At 38.7% G+C, this 20,723-nt stretch overlaps 1 protein-coding gene and 1 long non-coding RNA gene across 7 annotated transcripts in view; one reads left to right on the forward strand and one right to left on the reverse strand.

Moving 5' to 3' along the window:
- CEP85L (centrosomal protein 85 like) overlaps positions 1-20,723 on the forward strand; it is a 104,444-nt gene that overhangs the window by 64,988 nt on the left and 18,733 nt on the right. For 5 of the 6 annotated variants that reach the window (XR_009549606.1, XM_060190551.1, XM_060190552.1 and 2 more), the window contains exons 4-7: positions 2,368-2,486; positions 8,430-8,547; positions 15,443-15,625; positions 19,388-19,540. Coding sequence is in view for 5 of the 6 variants with exons in the window: in XM_060190551.1 (XP_060046534.1) it covers positions 2,368-2,486; positions 8,430-8,547; positions 15,443-15,625; positions 19,388-19,540 (573 nt within the window). In the remaining variant the exon portion in view is untranslated. The remainder of the gene's footprint in view (positions 1-2,367; positions 2,487-8,429; positions 8,548-15,442; positions 15,626-19,387; positions 19,541-20,723) is intronic. The other variant, XM_007521020.3, reaches the window with a different exon arrangement.
- LOC132538155 (uncharacterized) lies at positions 15,620-17,478 on the reverse strand. Its single transcript, XR_009549608.1, has 2 exons — positions 17,403-17,478; positions 15,620-15,827 (listed from the first exon to the last, which is right to left on the reverse strand). It is a non-coding gene; the product is annotated as an uncharacterized LOC132538155 (long non-coding RNA).

Consider the following 20,723-nt stretch of genomic DNA (forward strand, 5'->3'; position numbering starts at 1 on the left):
CTTTATTTTTTAGAATGTTTTCATGTGATACTGGGGATTGAATGAAGCCCCTTGTACTTGAAAGTCCAGTGCCTTGTTCACTGCACCAGGTCTTGGGTCACAGTTCTCCATAATATTTTATGTGGCATTCTTGGAAGACTTTTTCTGATTCATAGATCTCTCTGCCTCCCTGGCAAGCCCATCAGACCTCAAGAGACACCGTTCCACTTGTGGAACTTCAACTAGTGCCATCCATGGTGCTCTCGTGTGTGTGTGTGTGTGTGTGTGTGTGTGTGTGTGTGTGTGTGTGTGTGTCTGTCCATCCATCCAGATCACTGCTCAACTCTGGTTTAAGATGGTGATGCTGGGAATGAACCTGGAACCTCTGGTCCTCAAGCACGAAGCCTTTTTGCATGATCACTATGCTGTCTCCCTAGCTCATGCTACTTATTCTGGTAGACATTTTATTTCCCAGTAATTTAGAGGTTAATATATCACTGAATTTATTTCACATTATTTTGACATTGTACTGTTCTCAGAATATCATTAGAAAATATAACAGTGAGGGGCCATGGTGGTGGTGTACCACTGGTCAAGCTCACACATTCTTTACTTACAGAGTACCCTTCCATTGACTATACATCCTATAACTTCTTTCTCTAGTTTTCTGTTGTTGGGCATTTAGGTTGCTTCCATTTTTTACTTGCAACTATGAACACAGAGGTGCATATATCCTTTCAAATCAGTCTTTCCAAGTCATCTGGATATATGTCTAGGAGTAGTATTACTGAACCATAAGGGATTTTCATTTTGACTTTCATTAAGAACTCATCAAACTTTTCATAGAGGCTATGACAGTTTGCACCCCCAACAACAGTGTGTCAGTGTTCTTTTCTTCCATTTCCTTAACACTTGTCATCTCTTCATTTATTGGTATGAGTCATTCTTAGAAATATGAAGCAGCATCTTCTTAATTTGTATTTCCTTAATAAGAAGACATTTGGAGCATTTACTCTTTATGTCTCTGCATCCAGACCAAGTTCCAGTGTTTTTTGTTTTTTGTTTTTTTCTTCAGTTTTGGGTGTCCCTTGACTACATTCCTCAAATCTTTGCTTTTGTCTTCACATTCTCTTTCTATTTCTTTATATTTATTTCCTCATCCTCTCTGCATTTCTCTCTCTTTTTAAAATTAATTTGACAGAGATAGAGATTGAGGGGGAAGGAAGAGGGAAAGAGACAAGAGAGACACCTACAGCACTGCTTCACCACTCATGAGACATTCCCCCACAGGTGGGGACCAGGGGCTTGAACCTGGGTCTTTACACATTATAACATGTGCACTCGAACAGGTTTGCCATCCCCCACCCCCAACCCCCTCTCTGCATTTCTGGTAAAATTCTCCATACACAGAGCATACCAGTCACATTGACTTAGAACCCACTATAGTGATTTTATTTTAACTATAAATGAAAAAGACCCTATTTCCAAATAAGATTACATTCTTTTCTGTCATACTGAGGGTTAGGACTTCAGCTTTTCTTTCTCAGGAGATACATACAATTCAACTTTTTTTTAAATTCCCTTTTGTTGCCCTTGTTTTATTGTTGTAGTTATTGAAGTCATCGTTGTTGGATAGGACAGAGTGAAATGGAGAGAGAAGGGGGCAGAGAAAGATAGAAACCTGCAGACCTGCTTCACCGCCTGTCAAGCAGCTCCCTTGCAGGTGGGGAGCTGGGGGCTCGAACTAGAATCCTTATGCTGGTCCTTGCGCTTTGTGCCACATGCACAAGTCAACCTTTAACACCTATATTAATTTTTTTGTTCCAGTGATAATGCCTGCTATATTGATTTGGTACTCATTTTTTAAAAAATGTCTGAAGTTCTTAGATTTTATGCAGATTCTTTAAGTATGAAATAATTATTTCATATGGATATATCTCCCCCTTTGAAAATACTTTTTTTTAAACATTTAATATAATTGATAAATGAGTTTGAAGTCTGAGTACTAAGACACTGGATTTATTGCCTTGTGATAGCCCTTCTGCTAATGCTTGTCATTTCTAGCCATGATATGTTTTATATTTTTTACTTAGGCAGTGATTAATCTCTTTTTTTCCAGAAAGTTTTCAGAAGATGAGAACAAGATCTTAGACATACTAGTATAGCAAGTCAGAGTAAATGTTCTGTTGTCTTCCGTGCTTCAGTAGACATGCGTATTTACTTTGAAGCCTCCTAGAATTCTTTAGAATGCTCACAAGTGTGATTTTAGGTATCCTTATAAAACTGAAAAAAAAAAAACTTGTCTATTTAATAAGCACTGGGCAAATAGTAAATGATATTTTCTTTTGAAATTTTTAGCATGTTAATAGTGTAAACATGTTTCTGCAGGTTTTGACGGGATCATCTCATCAATGCTATTCACCTAGTTATCAGGATTTAAGTAAGTGGGAATCTGTGCTGAAAATAAAAGAAGGACTATTAAGGCAAAAAGAAATCGTCATCGACCGGTAAGTCTATTTTTCTTACTAATATTTCACACATACAGAAATGTAGAATAATAAAACAAATACCTTTTGGTACTATTGGATCCACTACTTTTACGAAATAGAATTCTACAAATACATTGATGCCTTGTGGCTGTCCCTTTCAATCCCAGTTCTTTTCAGAATTTCTATCAAAAGTAAGGAGTTGGTCAGCCAGTTGACATGCCTGTCTATCATCTTCTCATTTATTATAGAGTAACTCATTCTGTGGAAACTTTTTCTTCTTTATACATATATCAAGCTAGTTGCAATACTAATAAGAATTTGAAGGCTACAAGTCTTGTATTTTACATTTGTACATTATAAAATTGGAAAACACTTTAGAAGTAGCATTCCAAGTCGGGTGGTGGTGCATTGGGTTAAGCGCACGTGGCACAAAGTGCAAGGACTGGCTTAAGGAGCCTGGTTAGAGGCCCTGGCTCCCCACCTGCAGGGGAGTCACTTCACAAGTGGTTAAGCAGGTCTGCAGGTGTCTGTCTTTCTCTCCCCCCCCATTTTCCCTTCCTCTGTTTCTCTCTGTCCTATCCAACAACTCAGTAACAAAAATAATAATAACCATAACAATGTTAAATAACAAGGGCAACAAAAGGGAAGATAAATAAAAAAGTAGCTTTCCACTAGATAATGTATGTTATATTTAATAAATCACAGAAACTATGATGAATAAATGATCTCTTTTGTTTGGAATGGTAATTAAAAAAATGTATTTATTAAGAATGCCATGTTTTAAAAATTCTTTTAAATCTGACAGAACACAAATTGAAAGGGATGGGGAGATAGGGAGAGAGAAAAGAGATAGCTGCTTCAGTGCTTGTGAAGCTTTCCCCCTACATATGGACACCGGAGGCTTGAACACATGGATCCTTGTGTATGTATGCTGATGTGTGCACCTTATAGGGAGTGCCTCTGCCTGACCCCTAAAATGAATTTTTATTTGTGATTAAATAATACTTGACAAGATCAGAAGATTGCAGAAGTAATGAAGTTCCACTTCACACCCACCACCATAGCTTTGTGTCCTTCTGATATGCAACCCCAGACCGGCCCCCATCTGTGTGTGGATAACCATCATAGTTTTCATAAGCCTTAGGAGCAGTTTGACTACTTTTTTCTCCCCTACAAATTCATGTATTTCAATTATTTATATTGCATCTATGAGCAAAACTATCCCATAGCTCTTTCAGAGGAAGACAGGTAGCAGATAATAAACTATAGCTATAAGAGACCTTGAACACAAAAAAACCTCAAGGGTAAACTTAACTTTACCTCTTCCATCACTTTTTTTTAATTGTTATTTTTTATATTTATTTATTTATTTCCTTTTATTGCCCTTGTTTTATTGTTGTAGTTATTCTTGTTGCGGTCATTGTTGTTGGATAGGACAGAAAGAAATGGAGAGAGGAGGGGTGCTGGGCTAGCCTGAGGGTGTTTCTTCCTGGGCACATGCTCTCCGAGTTGGAGAGAATTCCACTGGAGACAACCTAGGCTGCTGCTTACTCAGCAACATGGGAGAGGAACCAGGAGCTCTCATAGCTGAGCGGGAATGCAATGCATTGTTTTATTGATCAGAAAAACCTGCCCTTTATATCTTCTGAGATGGAAATGGCAGGTCGGAAAAAGGAAATACGTAGGAGAGTGGGTGGAAAGAAGGGAAAGAGTGGGAAGATAGCAAACTTCCATCTAACCAGTGGGGATTAAACCAATACCCTGCAAGCAGGGTGGGTCTCAGGCAAAACAGTGATTATGTAAATATACCACAGCATCAAGCAGTGCAACATAGAGCAGGGGGGAGCTGGTGTAATGCCCAACGGAGGGGAAGACAGAGAAAGGAAGAAAAGACAGACACCTGCAGACCTGCTTCACCACTTGTGAAGCGACTCCCCTGCAGGTGTGGAGCTGGGGGCTCGAACCAGGATCCTTATGCTGGTACTTGTGCTTTGCGCCACGTGCACTTAACCCTCTGTGCTACCCCCCGACTCCCCCCACTTTTTTTAAACACAGACTCAGGGATTGGATGGTAGCACCATAATATGCAAAAGACTTTCCAGGCTTTTGGGTTCAATCTGGACACCACAAGTCTGAGCTGAAAAGTGCTTCCGTGAAAAGAAGAATTGAAGGAGAGAGAGGGAGACAGAAAGAGAGAATGGACCCAAGGCCACATAGATAAAGATACTACTAAGCTGTCTCATGGACATGCATGAGGTCCCCGGTTCAAACCCTATTACATGGGGGCACCAGAGGAAGCTTCCTAGTGCTGTGGTATCTGTTTCTCTCTCCTAACCCTTATCTCTAACTTGGGGGGCGGGATGGAAACATTAGCCCAGGAGTGTTGAATCACTTGTGTGCTAACCTCTCCACCCCAATTAAAAATGGAAACTCCTGAGTCTAGGTGGTGATACACCTGGTTGAGTGCACACAATACCATGCACAAGGTCCCGGGTTCAAACCCATAGTCTTCACCTATAGGTGTGAAGCTTCGCAAGCAGTCAAAGTGACCACTTCAAGAGTCTCTTTTTCTCTCTGTCTGCCCCTTCCATTCAGATTTCTCACTCTCTCTCCCTCCCCCCTCCAAAATAAATAAATAAATAAATAAATAAAATTTAAAAATTAGAAGTGAAATTTGATATGATTTCTTGGACCTACTTCTGACTTCTTACCCCTCAAATACAAGCATAATAATCTGAACAGATTAAATGCTGCACACATGGATGGCAGCATGATAGCAGCCAGAGTAGCCCGAGTGCCATCATTTGACACGCGGCTGGAACATGTCTCTACACAGTAGAATGCTGATGGGTTAGCAGATGAAATCCTGCCATTTGTAACATTCTGGGTGGACCTAGATGGTATTCTACTTAGTGAAGTAAGTAGAGAAAGACTATATGATTCACTTGCACGTCACATATAAAGAGGAAGCAAATGGATGAACCAAATAAAGCAAATTCAGTTAGTGCTTTCCAGAAAGGAAGGGGGGGAAGAAGGGTGAATGAATTAGTACGGGTGAATAATTGTGTGCCGAAGAATAAGACTGGACTTGTGCTATGAAGCTAACATAAAAAAAGTATATAAAAAAGCACATAGGATATTTATGTTTTAGTGCAGTGTTGATTCAAGTATTTATTCCAGACACAAACTAAATGAAATTTCATTGACAATTGTTTTTATTTTTTTTAAAAAAAAGTGTATTGGGCGTGGGGGTTAGTCCCTCTGAACTAAAAGCATATAAAGAGACACACTGGTAAAACATGATCGCATAGAACAATTCTGGGAAAGAGCTCCTTAAAATCCAACAAGAAATCAAGTGTGTATTTCATGTAACTCACGGCAGCTCATCACTTAAGGGTTTCTCATCAATTGAAGCATCTGCATTTTCGAAGCTGGTGGCCAGAAATCCCCTGGTGTCGGTGGAATAGGGAGAGGGAAGCCAGTGCTTCAGTCACAATTTGTGCTAAATAGAAAGCAGCAGAACCTCAGTGAGCTAAATTGCAGACTAAACATGGGAGGGGACAGAATGTTGGAGTCACTCAAGTCTCCAGTCACTAGTTAATTCCCTCTGTAAGAAGGGAACCACCCAGATGTTTGCCTGAGTGAATCCCCTGGCCCTTCCCCTTGGTGACTGAGGAAATTCTGCCACCACAGCTGCAGACCATTGGAACCTGCCCTGTAGCTCAGGCAGCAGAGAGATTACCACAGCAGCGTGGATTGCGGTTTAACAACAAAAAGGGTGACGGTTTGGGGGACATAGAATTATTCTTCAGTGTTTCAATGAGCTCCTTCAGAGAGAAGGGAAGGATTCATGCAGCTACTCAAGGCTGGGTGCTGTGACCAGTTATAAATTCCTAATGATTTTAACATAGTGTGACACAATGGGTATCCGTACCTTCAGAGAAAACCACCACCAGGACTTTGGTGTCTCCAGGACTCTAGGTAGAGTTTCTTTACAAGGAGTGGCAGATTCATATGTCAACTGACAGTCCTGCAACTAGATACCGAACTTCAGTGATAGCGACAGCTGTAGTGTGTCAGCTTGAAGCCTTTTCTCCCCTCTGTAATCTAGGGAAGTCTGTGTCCACAGCAGGTCACCAGAGGAAGCAGAAAACCACATCTGTACCTGGAGGAGAAGTCTGGGACCACAGACGTTGAGTTGATCTAGAGAACAGGTCTGGTCATGAGAGAAGAAAGGGCAACGAGGAATTTTAAAAAGATATTTATTTATTTCCTTTTGTTGCCTTTGTTATTTTATTGTTGTAGTTATTGTTGTTGTTATTGATGTCGTTGAATAGGACAGAGAGAAATGAAGGGGGGGGAAGGCAGGGGGAGAGAAATATAAGACACCTGCAGACCTGCTTCACCACCTGTGAAGTGACTCCCCTGCAGATGGGGAGCCAGGGTCTCAAACGCGGGTCCTTGCGCTTTGTGCCATGTGCACTTAACCCACTGTGCTACCTCCTGACTCCCGAGACAAGGAATTTTACACTTAGACTGGTCAGCCCCAATGAGGATGATGAAGGAAGTCTCTAAATGATCGACAGTTCTCCCCCTAGATATCTGAGGCCCTGAAAAATGATGCAAATTCCCAAAAGTAGATGGAATCACAGTATTTCATTGAAAAAGAAAAAAGATTAAATCTTGCAACATGAATAAGAAAGAAAATTTTTCAAAGGTGAATCTTTTAATTTTGGGGGGAGACTTAATGGCTTACAGTACAGTCACTGACGCATGGGTACAATTTCTCATCTCTGTGCTAGGTGTTTCTAGAACTCCCTCAACTCCCAACTGAGGCCCTTTTCCATCAGCATGTGCCAATACCCCAATGTCCTTCCCTCCCTGCTCCCCCAAAGCCTTTTGTTTTGGTGTAATATAATACATCCAGGTTCCATTTTTCCCCCTTTCTGCCCTAGTTTCTTAATATTTTGTGAGTTTTTAATCTTTTCCCTTTCTTTGGATTGCCTTCACTTTCAATTAATAATGTCTACATGTAGGCCATGTGTCTTGGGAACTTATAAAAAAGATATAGGCATAGAACATCAATTTGGGAGGTGGTATTTATAAAACCGCAGTGAACTTTTCAAAGGTTTCAGTAGTATCAGCACCAGACAGAATTTGGGTAAATGAAAGAACTGATTTTAAAATGAAGACATTGCAAATTGAGGCTATCACATTACATTGGATGACTGGAAGAAAGCATAGTATTACTTTATTAGAATGTAAGAAAAAAATTTTTGCCAACTTCTGCAAAGTTCCAGAAGTAGACTATAATATAAATAAACCATTCCTGGATCCCACATGTCTCAGTGGATTTATAGTGCAGACTGATAGTGTTTCTAATGTTCATGTCAAATTATCTGACTAAAGTTTTTTGCTTTCCACTGTGTTTTTAAAAGTATATTTTTTGAGACCAGGTAGTGGTGCACCTGGTTGAGAACACATGTTACCATGCCAAAAACCTGGATTCAAGCGTCTGGTCCCTACCTTCAGGGAGGAAGTGTCATGAGTGGTGACACAATGCTACTGGTTTTCCTTCCTTCCTTCCTTCCTTCCTTCCTTCCTTCCTTCCTTCCTTCCTTCCTTCCTTCCTTATCTCCCCTTTTCCTCTCAACTATTCTCTCTATTCTAAATAAATATTTTAAATTATATTCTTTTTTTTTAACTTTTTTTTTTTTTAATTATCTTTATTTATTGGATAGAGACAGTCAGAAATCGAGAGGGTAGGGCAGATAGAGAGGGAGAGAGACAGAGAGACACCTGCAGCCCTGCTTCACCACTTGCGAAGCTTTCCATCTGCTGGTGGGGACCGGGGGCTTGAACCCGGGTCCTTGTGTACTGCAACATGTGCTCTCAACGAGGTGCGCCACCACCCGGCCCCAATTATATTCTTTATAATGTGACCTCAATTATGTTTTACAGGCAGAAGCAACAAATCACACACCTACATGAGAGGATAAGAGATAATGAATTACGGGCACAGCATGTCATGTTAGGACATTATGCAAATTGTGAGGATTCTTATGTGACTAGTTTACAGGTAAGATTACAGAGAACTTTTTGTTGTTGTTAGGTAAAGAGCTTATTAAAATAACACTAAGGTGAAGACACTTGAAATTAATCTTTTCACTTGGTTCTTATTTTCACATGTAGTAAAAGATACCTAAGAACTATCTTTCATTTGTCCTTTTCACATACATAAACTACTGTCAGCATTTTAATGTGCTAATTGCCTATTTTATTTTCTTTGAAGAGCAAAACTCTTCATGTCCTTTTCTCAGTTTTGAAATTGTTTTGTTTTTGTGCTTTAAAAATAGTATGGATGTTAACTCTTCCAGATATATGATTTGCAAGTATTTCTTCCTATTGTGTTACTGTTAGCAAGAAAAAACTAGTTCCTACTGAAGCATGTTTTGAAAAAGTTTTCCTACACTGAATAATCTTGATATCTTGTTAAAAATCATTTTAGGGGAGTCGGGCAGTAGCACAGCAGGTTAAATGCAGCACAGCAGGTTAAACACAGGTGGCAAAAAGTGCAAGGACCAGATAAGGATCCTGGTTCAAGCCCCCAGCTCCCCACCTGCAGGGAAGTCGCTTCATGGGCGGTGAAGCAGGTCTGCAGGTGTCTGTCTTTCTCTCCTGCTCTCTGTCTTCCCCATCTCTCTCCATTTCTCTCTGTCCTATCCAACAATGCTATTAATAAAAACAATAACTACAACAATAAAACAACAAGGGCAGCAAAAGAGAATAAATAAATATCAAAAAGCCATTTTAACATATATGTAAGAGTCTACTTCTAAACTCTCTTTTATTCTTCTGGACTACATATCTTTCAGTATGTCAGTACCACACTGTTAATTTTTTAATAAATTTTGAGATTAGTAAACATGAATCCTTCAGCTCTGTTCATTTTTTTTCAGGTTTTAAAACTTATTTGCATCTTAAAATGTGCATTCCAATAATTAAAATCATTGAACCAAAAAACTGGCCCTCTGATAAAACTGCATCTTCTGGCCTGCGCATCAGACCATCCTGGTTTTGACTCTAGATTTCACTGTCTCCCACCCAGCTTCCTCCACCAACATGCAAGTTCTTTCCTTCCCCTGCCAGCCAAGCGGTAGGAGAAGCATGCTCGGCCATCCTTGTCAGTAGTTCTCAGATGCAGAGAGGGGCAGCACAATCATTTAAACTTGGCCCGACCTGTTTGCATCTTACAAAGATAAACAGTGAAGGCAGTGCTTGTAGAACGTGCAGTGTGCATGCTGGCGATGCCTGCTTCATGATGACACACCGGCTTGCTTCTCTTGTTCATTCGTTTCTTTGGAAGGCAGGGGGGGTTTCCTCTTGCGTTTCTGTCTTCTTCAACTTCAACTTAGCGGATTTTTCAGTCTCGGCCATATCGGGTTGGTCAGATGTGGTTGTGGAGGACAGAGGATCGAGGCCTCTGGAGAACGGGTCAGAGAAGAGGATTTATGCTGGGAGAGCCTTCAAGTCTCGGGCTCTTTTTTTTGGAATAAATATTTTTAAAAAATAACACTTCATCAAATATCAAGCAATTGATTTCCCCTCAAATATACCTAAGATGTTTTTCTTTCTAGAATTTAAGCAACTCTGATTTGCATTTGGCTGTTGTGTCTCTTAATTGTAATTTCAAAGTCTAGGCGATTTTTTCTCCTGGATTTTATTGATTATATCCTTGTGATATTTTTATTCCACTGATAGTTCCTTAAATATATTTCTTTTCTTTTTTTTTTTTTTTTTGCTCTGTTCTTTATCAAGATTACTTTGATTATTCACAGTCTCTGGAAAATTTAAGTGAATTTTAGCATGAGTTTTCTGTTTCATTTTTTTTTTTTTCTTTTTCTTTTTGTTGGCCTCCAGGGTTATTGCTGGGGCTTGGTGCCTGCACCACAAATCCACTGCTCCTGGAGGCCATTTTTTCCCTTTTTTTGGCCATTGTTTAACAACATTGTTGTGGTTATTACTGTCGTTGTTATTGTTGGATAGGACAGAGAGAAATCGAGGGGGAGGAGAAAGTTAGACACCTGCAGACAGACCTGCTTCACCGCTTGTGAAACGACCGCCTCTCCACAGGTGGGGAGCTGGGGGGCTCCAACCAGGTACCCGTACACAGGTCCTTGCGCCTGGTGCCATGTGCGCTTAATCTGCTACACTACCGCCCGACCCTCCTCTGTTTCTGTTTTTTAAATATTATATTTATTTATTTAGTGGTTCGAGACAGAGAAATGAGACACCTGCAGCACTGCATTACCATTCACGAACCTCTCCCCCCCCCCCGCCCCCGCCCCAGGTGGAGACTGAAAGCTTGAACTCAGGTCCTAGTACATCACAACAACATGCTCAGTTAAGCGTGCCACCATCTGGTCCCTAGTTTTCTATTTCCGGGGGGTGGGAGGGAGTTGACTTTCATTGATAGATATTGCAGTGTATCTGTGCCTTGCTTTTTCAGTAGTGTTGATATCTTGATACTGAAAATTTCTAGCCCATGACCATAGGATGTGTTTCCATTTAAATCTTCTTTAATTTCTTTCAGCAATATTTTATAGTTTTGACTGTCTTTTTTTTTTTAACTTTGAAATTTTTCCCCCTTGTTCCTGGCTTTTTTTAATTTTAAAAAATTTAAATTCTATTTATTTATTTTGGGGACAAGGGAGATAGCATAATGGTTATGTAAAGAGACTCTCATGCCTGAGGCTCCAAAGTCCCAGGTTCAAGCCCCTCTACCACCATAATTAATATTGAACAGTGCTCTGGTAAAAAACAAAGTAGCTGTTCCTGCCTCTTTCTCTGGATCCTTGTGCACTGTGATGTATGCTCTCAACCAGGTATGTCGCTGCCTGACCCCCACTAACCTTTTTTTTTTTCCTATCATCAAAGGTTGTTGAATTCCTATATTCTAATGTTGTATAATATACTGATTGCTGTTCATATCTTGAAATATTTTTACCTTCCAAGAATAAATAAATATAATGCTTCTGAATTAATTTGCTAATATTTATAGTATACATTTTTAAATTTTTTATTGTCTTTTTATTGGATAGAGACAGCCAGAAATAAAGAGGAAGGGTGAGATAGAGAGGGAGAGAGAGGGAGTTGGATGGTAGCACAACGGGTTAAGCGTACATGGCGCAAAGAGCAAGGACAGATGGGAGGATCCCGGTTTGAGTCCTGGCTCCCCACCTGCAGGGGAGTCGCTTCACAGGTGGTGAAGCAGGTCTGCAGGTGTCTCTCTCTCCCCCTCTCTGTCTTCCCCTCCCCTCTCCCATTTCTCTCTCTCCTATCCAACGACAACAACAATAATAACTACAACAAGGGCAACAAAAGAGAAAATAAATAAATATATTACAAAAAAGAATTAAAAAAGAAAGATAGGGAGAGAGACAGAGAGATACCTCCAGTACTGCTTCACCACTTGTGAAGCTTTCCTCCTGCAGGTGGGGACTGGGGGCTTGAACTGGGGTCCTTGTGCACTGTAACTTATGTGTGCTCAACCAGGTGCACCACCACCTGGCCCCTTATTAATACTTTTTACCATAAAGCCCACCCCCCTCACAGTTAAGAATTCTGGACTTGAACCCATGTCCTTCACTCAGCCTCCCAAGTCTTCCTTTTTTTTTTTTCTTTCTAATTTCTTTATTGGGGAATCAGTGTTTTACAAAATTCGACAGTCAGTACAATAGTTTGTATATGCATAACATTTCCCAGTTTTCCACAGAACAATACAACCCCCACTAGGTCCTCTGTCATCCTTTTTGGACATGTGCCCCCCCCCCCCCCGCGCGCGCGCCAGAGTCTTTTATTTTGGTGCAATACACCAAATCCAGTTCAGTTTCTGCTTGTGTTTTCTCTTCTGATCTTGTTTTTCAACTTCTGCCTGAGAGTTAGATCAGCCCATATTCATCCTTCTGTTCAAGTCTTCCTTTTTTTTAATTGTTATCCACTTAACTAAAAGTTTGTCACTTTTATTTTTAAAAAAGACTTTTGGTTTGATTAATGGTTCTTTTGTTCTCTATTTTATCTATCTCTGAACTACTTTAATCTCCATTTTCTGTCTTCTGAAAATGTGGGGTTTGACTTCTCTTCCAAATGCCTTAGGTTGTAAATTTAAGTTGTTCGTTCGTGGTTGAGGTTCCTTTTTTTTTCACATACGGTCTTCTTATATACTTCTCATATGAATGGTGTTGATTAGTATTTGGTCACCACTTTAGAGGCTTTTTTTCCCTTTCATATATTTTCAGATTTGTTTACAAATAAGATACCAACCAGTATGTTAAAATCAGGAAATGTTGAAACAAAACAAAAATCACCTGTTAGATTTACTTTTGGCAGAGGCCCTTAGCATAGCAATCCCAGCTTGCTTTTCCTGCTTTAGTTAGTGAAACATCAAAATATCTCATTAGTAATTGGTCACATCCACAGGTTCTATCAGATATTAGCAAGGCTATACGGTACTAAGATTGTGTGAAATTACTGCAAGTGACATTTCTGTACCCTAATGGAATTTACATAATGGAACTATTCTTATTCTCCTTATAATTTTATTATTTTTAAGGAAGCTTTTACTTGAACTATATAAAAGCAAGTCAAACTTAATTTGTATCTAAATGCTCAAGAAAATGAGATGTTTTTTGTGAAACAGCATCTGGCCAGTAGAGGGCTCACTAAGTCATAGTATGCCGGGGCATATATCTAGACAATGAAAGGGGGCTGCTAAAAATATTAAACGAAACTCATATTGAATGGGAAATAAATATTCTGTTATTTAATATTATATTAAAGAAAAATTAATAAATGGGAAAACAAGGAGAACTCTAGGAACTAAATGGTTACAATAAATTTAGTTGATAAACTTCAGATAGCTTCAGAGAGCTGATAAAATATCAAAAGTTAGGAGAAACAATCAGTAAGATGATAATGCATGTTAATCTACTGATTCCAATAAAATATTACACACACACCCTCTTCATGATGCCAGGATTTGCATATGTGTGCTTTCAGTATCTGGTCCTGGCCTGACTTTTTCGCTGTTTCTGCTTCAGATAGCGAGAGACAGAGAGACGTTATAGCACCAGGCTTTCCCCCAGTGCCATGCCATTCTCATGTGGTACCAGGGCTCAAACCCTAGGCCACGGGAATGGCAAGACCTGCTCCTTATCTGGTAAGCTATCTTCCAGCCCTAATATATATATACATGTATATATATTAGCAAAATGTTTTACCTTGAAAACCTTGGATAGAGAAAGAGAGAAGGTGAGAGAGGAGGAAGATGTAGAGAGGCAGAGAGACACCTGCAGCCCAACTTCACTATTTGTGAAGCTTTCCTTCTACAGGTGAGGACCAGGGTCTTGAACCTGGGTCCTTGTGCACTGTCATGTGTGTATTCAACCAGATGTGCCACTGCATGGCCCCCAAACATTTTTTTTTAAATTTATTTCGATAATAAAGATACACACCAGAGCACTGCTCAGCTCTGGCTTGTGGGACTGCTGGGTTTTGAACCTGGGGCCTCAGAGCTTCAGATGTACAATTACTTTGCACAACCATTGTGCTTTCTTCCCAGCCCAAAACGATATATATCAATATTTACCAATATTTTGTTAATTTTGTGAGCTTTTGCTATATTTTGGTTACTAGCCCTCTGTCTGATATATGGCAATAAAGACCTTTTCCCGTCTAGTAGAATCTTTGTTATGAATGGTCAGAAAGTTTTTAGTTTGCTGTAGTTCCATTGGTTTATTTCTGGTTTAGTCTTCCTTGTTGTTGGATTTGATACTTCAAAGATGTTTCTGAAGCAAACATGGCGTGTTCTGTCAGTGTTCTCTTCTATATACTTTATAGCTTTTGCTCTTACGTCCAAGTTTTTGATCCGAGTTGACTTTTGTGTATGTGGTCATCCAGTTTTATTCTTCTGCATGTCTCACCTCAGTTTTCCCAGCACTGCTTTTTAAAGAAAAGACTCCCTTTTCCATTTAATTTTTGTACCCTCTTGTCAAAAAATAAGTGCCCATAGATATAGGAAACTCTATAGTTTTTTTGGAGAAAATCTTTATATTTCCTGTTTATCCTCTCTAAATTGTAATTCTTTAGGATAACAGGAAGAGGAAAGATTTTTGTCTCAGTTTTCTAAGAACTTTGCACATGAAAACAGTAACATTCATTCATATTACTGTGTTTTATACACTTGTGTCAGTCACTATTTAAGGAAGTAGGGTTGAAAAAAATGAGATGGACAAAAATGCCTGATTTCATGACCCTCCTTACTTGCCAGCTAAGAGTAAATGCCCTGCTAATATTTATTGAACATGATGTTAACTATAAATTACCAGCTGTGAGTAATTTTTCTTTAGTTTATAGTCTCCCCAAAATTTCATTCTTCAAAGTATGCTTTTACATCTTTACCTTTTTTTTTTTTTTTTTTTTACCATCCTCAGTGTGCTAGGAATTTTACATGTCTAGTCTTCAAAAAAGCATTGCTAGATAGACTTTATTATTTCTTTTTTTCTAATTATTTTTACTTATTTATTGGATAGAGACAGCCAGAAATCAAGAGGGAAGGAGGGGATAGAGAGGAAGAGAGAGACACCTGCAGCACTGCTTCACCACTCATGAAGATTTCCCCTGCAGGTGGGGACCGGGGATTCAAACCTGGGTCCTTGCACATTGTAACATGTGCGCTCAACCAGGTGCACCACCACCCGGCCCCTAGACTTCATTATTTCTATTTTATAGATCAGATAACCAATACTTGACTATGCTGTTAGATTTGATCATGGTACATTATAGGAATCTAACATTGTTATACAAAGATCTATTACTAGAGACTGTACTTTATATAGTGTGCCTCACTTCCTTTTCTTTTGTTTAAGGCAAGTACACTGTATTGTCTTACTTTTTATTTTATTTTGTTTTTTTAGCAGCCACACTATGAGAATGCTTCACTCCAGGCTCCATTTTCAGATCCATCTGTGGATCCTCAGTCCCAGCAAGACCTTGAACAAAAGCTCGCATCTACTGAGAAAGAGGTTCTACAACTCAATCAGTTTCTCAAAGAAAGAATAAACCTATTTAGTGAAGAGAAAAAGAAACTGGAGGAGAAGGTAGGTATCTTTAATAAAGTTGTCCTAGGCCAACAGTATTACTTCAAATCCTTCAATTCACCGGCTGAGCCACTTCCCCGGCTGCAACATTTCCTCAGTATATATTCGTCTGTCATCTGGTCTGTGGCAGGCGTCATACCAGGTTGTACGTTTATGTTGAAGTGATTAGTTTTGAAGTAATTTTTGAGAAACTTTGTACTACCTACAAAAATTCAAGGATTTTCTTGAATGATCGAAATACCACTTTTTTTTCCTCACTAATAGTGAAACCTTATTTTAGTTGCCTACACTACAAACCTAGTTTGTCTATATATAGAGATTTTCGAGTCTGTTTTGTTTTTACTATTAAAATCCTTCTTATTTACTCAGTTTTATTAAATATTGATTCACAATATTTCAAAATTTGAAGAGCATGATTTCACATCTGAGTGTATGAATGTGCTTGTGGTGTAATATCCACACCCCCCATGAAAGTTTATGTGCCATAGAATGAAATCTGGTATTTATTTGTATTCAGTTTTAACACTACACGTGACAATAGAGAGACCAGTCAAAGGGAAAGAAGACATCTTTGCATAGTAAAAGCGTGACTGACCTATCCTAGTTGTTTCTCTTTAAAGACATTAGTGTGTAACATTTGTACATTTATGTAAATGTACATTTGTAAGAAAATTAGGGAACATTTAGTAAAAGTAGACTGATCATAATTCATAAGGCCATTAACTAAGGAAAAACTCCTTTGTTGATGGGGAATCTAGACATGACTAGTTGATAAAAGAATTTATGGAAATCTGTTAATAACTCATGGAAAAACTGAAAGAACATTGACTTTTAGTTAGAGTATTCCTTTAAGTCCCAATTCTCTCTCTTTTAATTTATTCACTAAAGATCTCTGGTCATTATATGCAAAAAGTGAATTGTATTATATGATCTCCAGGTGTCGGATTATATGATAATCAGTGCTAGAAATCTATTTTAATAATGACTTTATCTAGTCAGATACTTCACAAGTTAAAGGGTCACACTAGCCTGTATGTTTGTGGTTTTTCTTTATTGACACCAAGGTTATCATTGGGACTAGATACCTGCATGACAAATCCATTGCTCCTGTTAGCCACCCCCCCTTCTTTTATTTGATAGGACATAGAGAAATCGAGGGGGGAGGGAGATAGAGAGTGCACGAGAAAGTGACACCTGCAGCACTGCTTCACCCCACATGAAGCTTCTCCTCTGTAGGTGGATACCAGGGGCTTGAACCTGGGTCCTTGTGCATGATGATAACATGTGCGCTCAACCTGGTTTGCCACCATTTGGCCCCAGACTTGCTTTCAATACTGACAAAGCCCCAGTAAGAAGTAGGACTTCTGTTTTCCCAGTACTGTTTCCTGACCTTAATAATAAATGGGATTTGATGGTATTGATAGAGTAAGTAGGTAAATTGAGATGTGATTCATTTTTCTAACCAAAGTTGTTTTTAACAAAGGTTATTGCATAGAAGCAAGAACTCCTACCTTCTGCACCTCAAGAAAACTTTGACCCATACTCCAAGTGAGGGAGAAGTGCTAGCAGGAGGAGGAGAAGAGGGCTGTGAACTCCAGCTTCATCAGGTCCCAGAGAGAGAGGACAAAAAGGGGAGAGACATTTAGATGTAGTAGTAATAGGGTTATGTGTGGCTTGGAAGAGAAGAGAGGATTGGATCTGGAAAAAAAAGGGGGGCAATTATGTACAAATATAGACAGATAGTTGTAGAGATGACAGTCAACTCATGTCTTCCTACCTTGGGAGAACTGCCGTGGTTTGCAATGCAGGGACTTGCGATTCAGAACTCAGGTGGTGTGGAATTATACCCCTATTGACATGTAATTTTGTAAATCAATATTGAATCACTTCTTCTTCTAGCGTTTGCCATTGAATCACTAATAAAAATAAATAAATAGGGAGTCGGGCGGTGGCACAGTGGGTTAAGTGCAAGGACCGGCATTAGGATCCTAGTTCGAGCCCCTAGCTCCCCACCTGCAGGGGAGTTGCTTCACAACTGATGAAGCAGGTCTGCAGGTGTCTATCTTTCTCTCCCCCTCTCTGTCTTCCCCTCCTCTCTCCATTTCTCTCTGTCCTATCCACCAACAACGACATCAATAACCACAACAATGTTAACAAGAGCAACACAAGGGAAAATAAATAAATAAATATAAAAAATTTAAAAATAAGTTATTGTATAGTGAACCTGAAATTAGATAAGGCATGTAATAATTTAGATTGTGTGCAAGTATCAGCTTTAATAGAATATTTATGATGTTATTTATGCTATTATTATGTATCACTTATCACTACTAGCTAATAATTTCCCTGGAAAATATGGAAAAAGACAGAAAAATATTTTAGAGCCCTGTAAGTTCAAAAAGAATGTTAAATGTTTGGAAGATTGGTCATTTAAATATAAGGGAGTCGGGCGGTAGCACAATGGGTTAAGCGTACATGGCATGAAGTGCAAAGATCCCGTTCGAAACCCTGGCTTCCCACCTACAGAGGAGCCACTTCACAAGTGGTGAAGCTGGTCTGCAGGTATCTATCTTTCTGTCCCCCCTCTCTCTTACTCTCCTCTCTCCATTTCTTTGTCCTATCTAACAATGACATTAATAACAATAATAACTACAACAATTAAAAAAAAACAAGGGCAACAAAAGGGAAAATAAGTAAATGTAAAAAAAAATTCAAAAAAGAAATATGTCTGTAGTTTACCTTTTAGCAATTATTTGGCCTATAGAAACTGGAATTTATAAGTAGGTCATGTTATAACATGCTACAGAATGAGTATTCAAATACTATAATTTTAAAATTTCTTTATTGGGGGATTGATGGTTTATAGTCAACAGTAAAATACAATAGTTTGAGCACACATGTTATCATGTGCAGGGACCCCGGTCAAGCCCCTGGTCCCTGCCTGCATGGGGGACAGCTTTCTAAGCAGTGAAGCAGTGTGGTATATGTCTTTCTCTATCTCCCCTCTCAATTTCTTTCTGTCTCTATACAACTAGTAAACAAAATATTTTTAAATAATTACTTTTACTAAGTTTCCAGTTGTTCTTAAATACTTGGTAATTTGGGTAAATTCACTGGCATTGATTGAATTATTTTAGTATATGATAAGCAGTTATTTTGCAAGTATGTTAGTAATAAAACAGTTAATTACTTGTGAATGTTGTTCTTCAAATAAAACACTGGGAAATATCTTTGGAAGAATAGAAATTGGAGTTAGTCATCCAGAGATGAATTCTTCACTGATTTCAGAATTATAATCTGTGGGTTTGTTTTTGTGAATTTCTGGGTTCTTGGTAAGTTTTTTAAATGCCAACGTTTAGTGTGACATTTTAAAAGGCATTTTAAATACCATTTAAATGTTAACACATAGTTTCAGTATACACATGACATTATTGAAATCATGAAGCTATGAACAACCATGATCAAACTTGCACATAAGGAAATGTGCAGGCAATAAAATAATATCATTGCTGCTCCTGGACGACTAGAAAATTTAGCATGTCTTCAGTTGTAAAGCAGATTATAAAATCTAGTGGTTTTAGTGGTACAGATTTGAGAAAAATATGTATTTTAGGAGCAGTGAAATATGGTAAATCTAACTTGAGTTGTGCTCATCTTAACCACAGTCCAGAACTATTGATGAATTCGCCTCGGGCTATGCATGAGAATAGACTGGTGGTTCTGGTAAATAAACTACTAAAGATTCATGATGCTTTTCTTTAGCTTAAAACTCGAGACAGGTATATCAATAGCCTGAAAAAGAAATGCCAAAAGGAATCTGAACTGAACAAAGAAAAACAGAGAAGAATTGAGACCTTGGAAAAGTATCTTGCTGACCTTCCTACCCTAGATGATGTACAGAGCCAGAGTCTACAGGTAACATAACACGAACTCATCAACTTAAATGAAGAATATTCTTGTTAAAACCGACCCAATAGAAATATCATTACTTTTGGAATTAAAAATTGTTATATAACTGACTGATTTTTAAGTTAAAGTGATGTATTTAATTGCTACTGTAGATTTAACAGTCACTAGGAACTTTGTTCTGCTTTCTAAACATCAGTAGATCTTTTTCCTTTGAACTATGAAGTGATTACCTACTGTTGTACCTCTGTGTTCTTTGACTTACTATTCTACCTTGATGTTTAGAAAGTACCAGTATCTCTCTCTCTCTCTTTCATACATTCTCTCTCTCTCTCAGAAGGGATACTTTTTTCAGTATCATCTGAGATCTACCAAGACCCAATAAGACTTTCTTTTTAAAACTTTTCCCTGCAGTTTGATGTTTTCTTCATACCTCTGATATTTTTCTGACCATTTTTTTTCTTTCTTAACTATATGTCATCCAAATTCTACTACTATTGGTCAGGCTTCCCTTTTGAAACTTTGTTTGCAAAACCATTAGATGTAGTCATCAGTCATGTCTTAAAGATTTCTGATCATGGAGTTTTCAGCCTCAGAATTTTTTTAAATGTGTATTTATTCATTTATGGAGGAGGAGAGAGAGAATGAACTATAACATTGCAGTGGCTTAAATTTGGGACATCTCACTTGTGAGGTGTTTGGTTGTTTACCAGAGCACTGTTCAGCTCTGGCTAATGGTGGTACAGGGGCTTGAACCTGGGACTTTGGAGCCTCAGGCATGAGTGTCTCTTTGCATAACCATTTTGCTGTCTACCCTCCAATTCTAAGGTTGAGGTAAAACTTAGAATTTTTGACATGTGGAAGCAGATCACATTTTTTTTTTGTCTGATTTTTTTTTTCATTCATAATGGGTTACAAGATTGTAAGATTGCAGTGTAATTCTACACCGCACCCACTATCGAGTTTCTGTCACTTTAGTTATCAGCTATAAAACCTAGAGTAGGTAGAATTAGGAAAGTGCTAGAGGACAGTAGGAGTTTGAAGTGAAACATAGAAGACTGGAGATTTATAAAACATTTTACCTGAACTGGTTTTGGTGTATTGCACCAAAGCAAAGGACTCTGGGAAGGGATTGGAGTTGTAGGAGACTTGGACTCCTGGTGAAGGATGCTGGGAAAAGTACCTAAGATGG

Source organism: Erinaceus europaeus, chromosome 4 (assembly GCF_950295315.1).
Source record: "Erinaceus europaeus chromosome 4, mEriEur2.1, whole genome shotgun sequence".
NCBI classification, from domain to species: Eukaryota; Metazoa; Chordata; class Mammalia; order Eulipotyphla; family Erinaceidae; genus Erinaceus; species Erinaceus europaeus.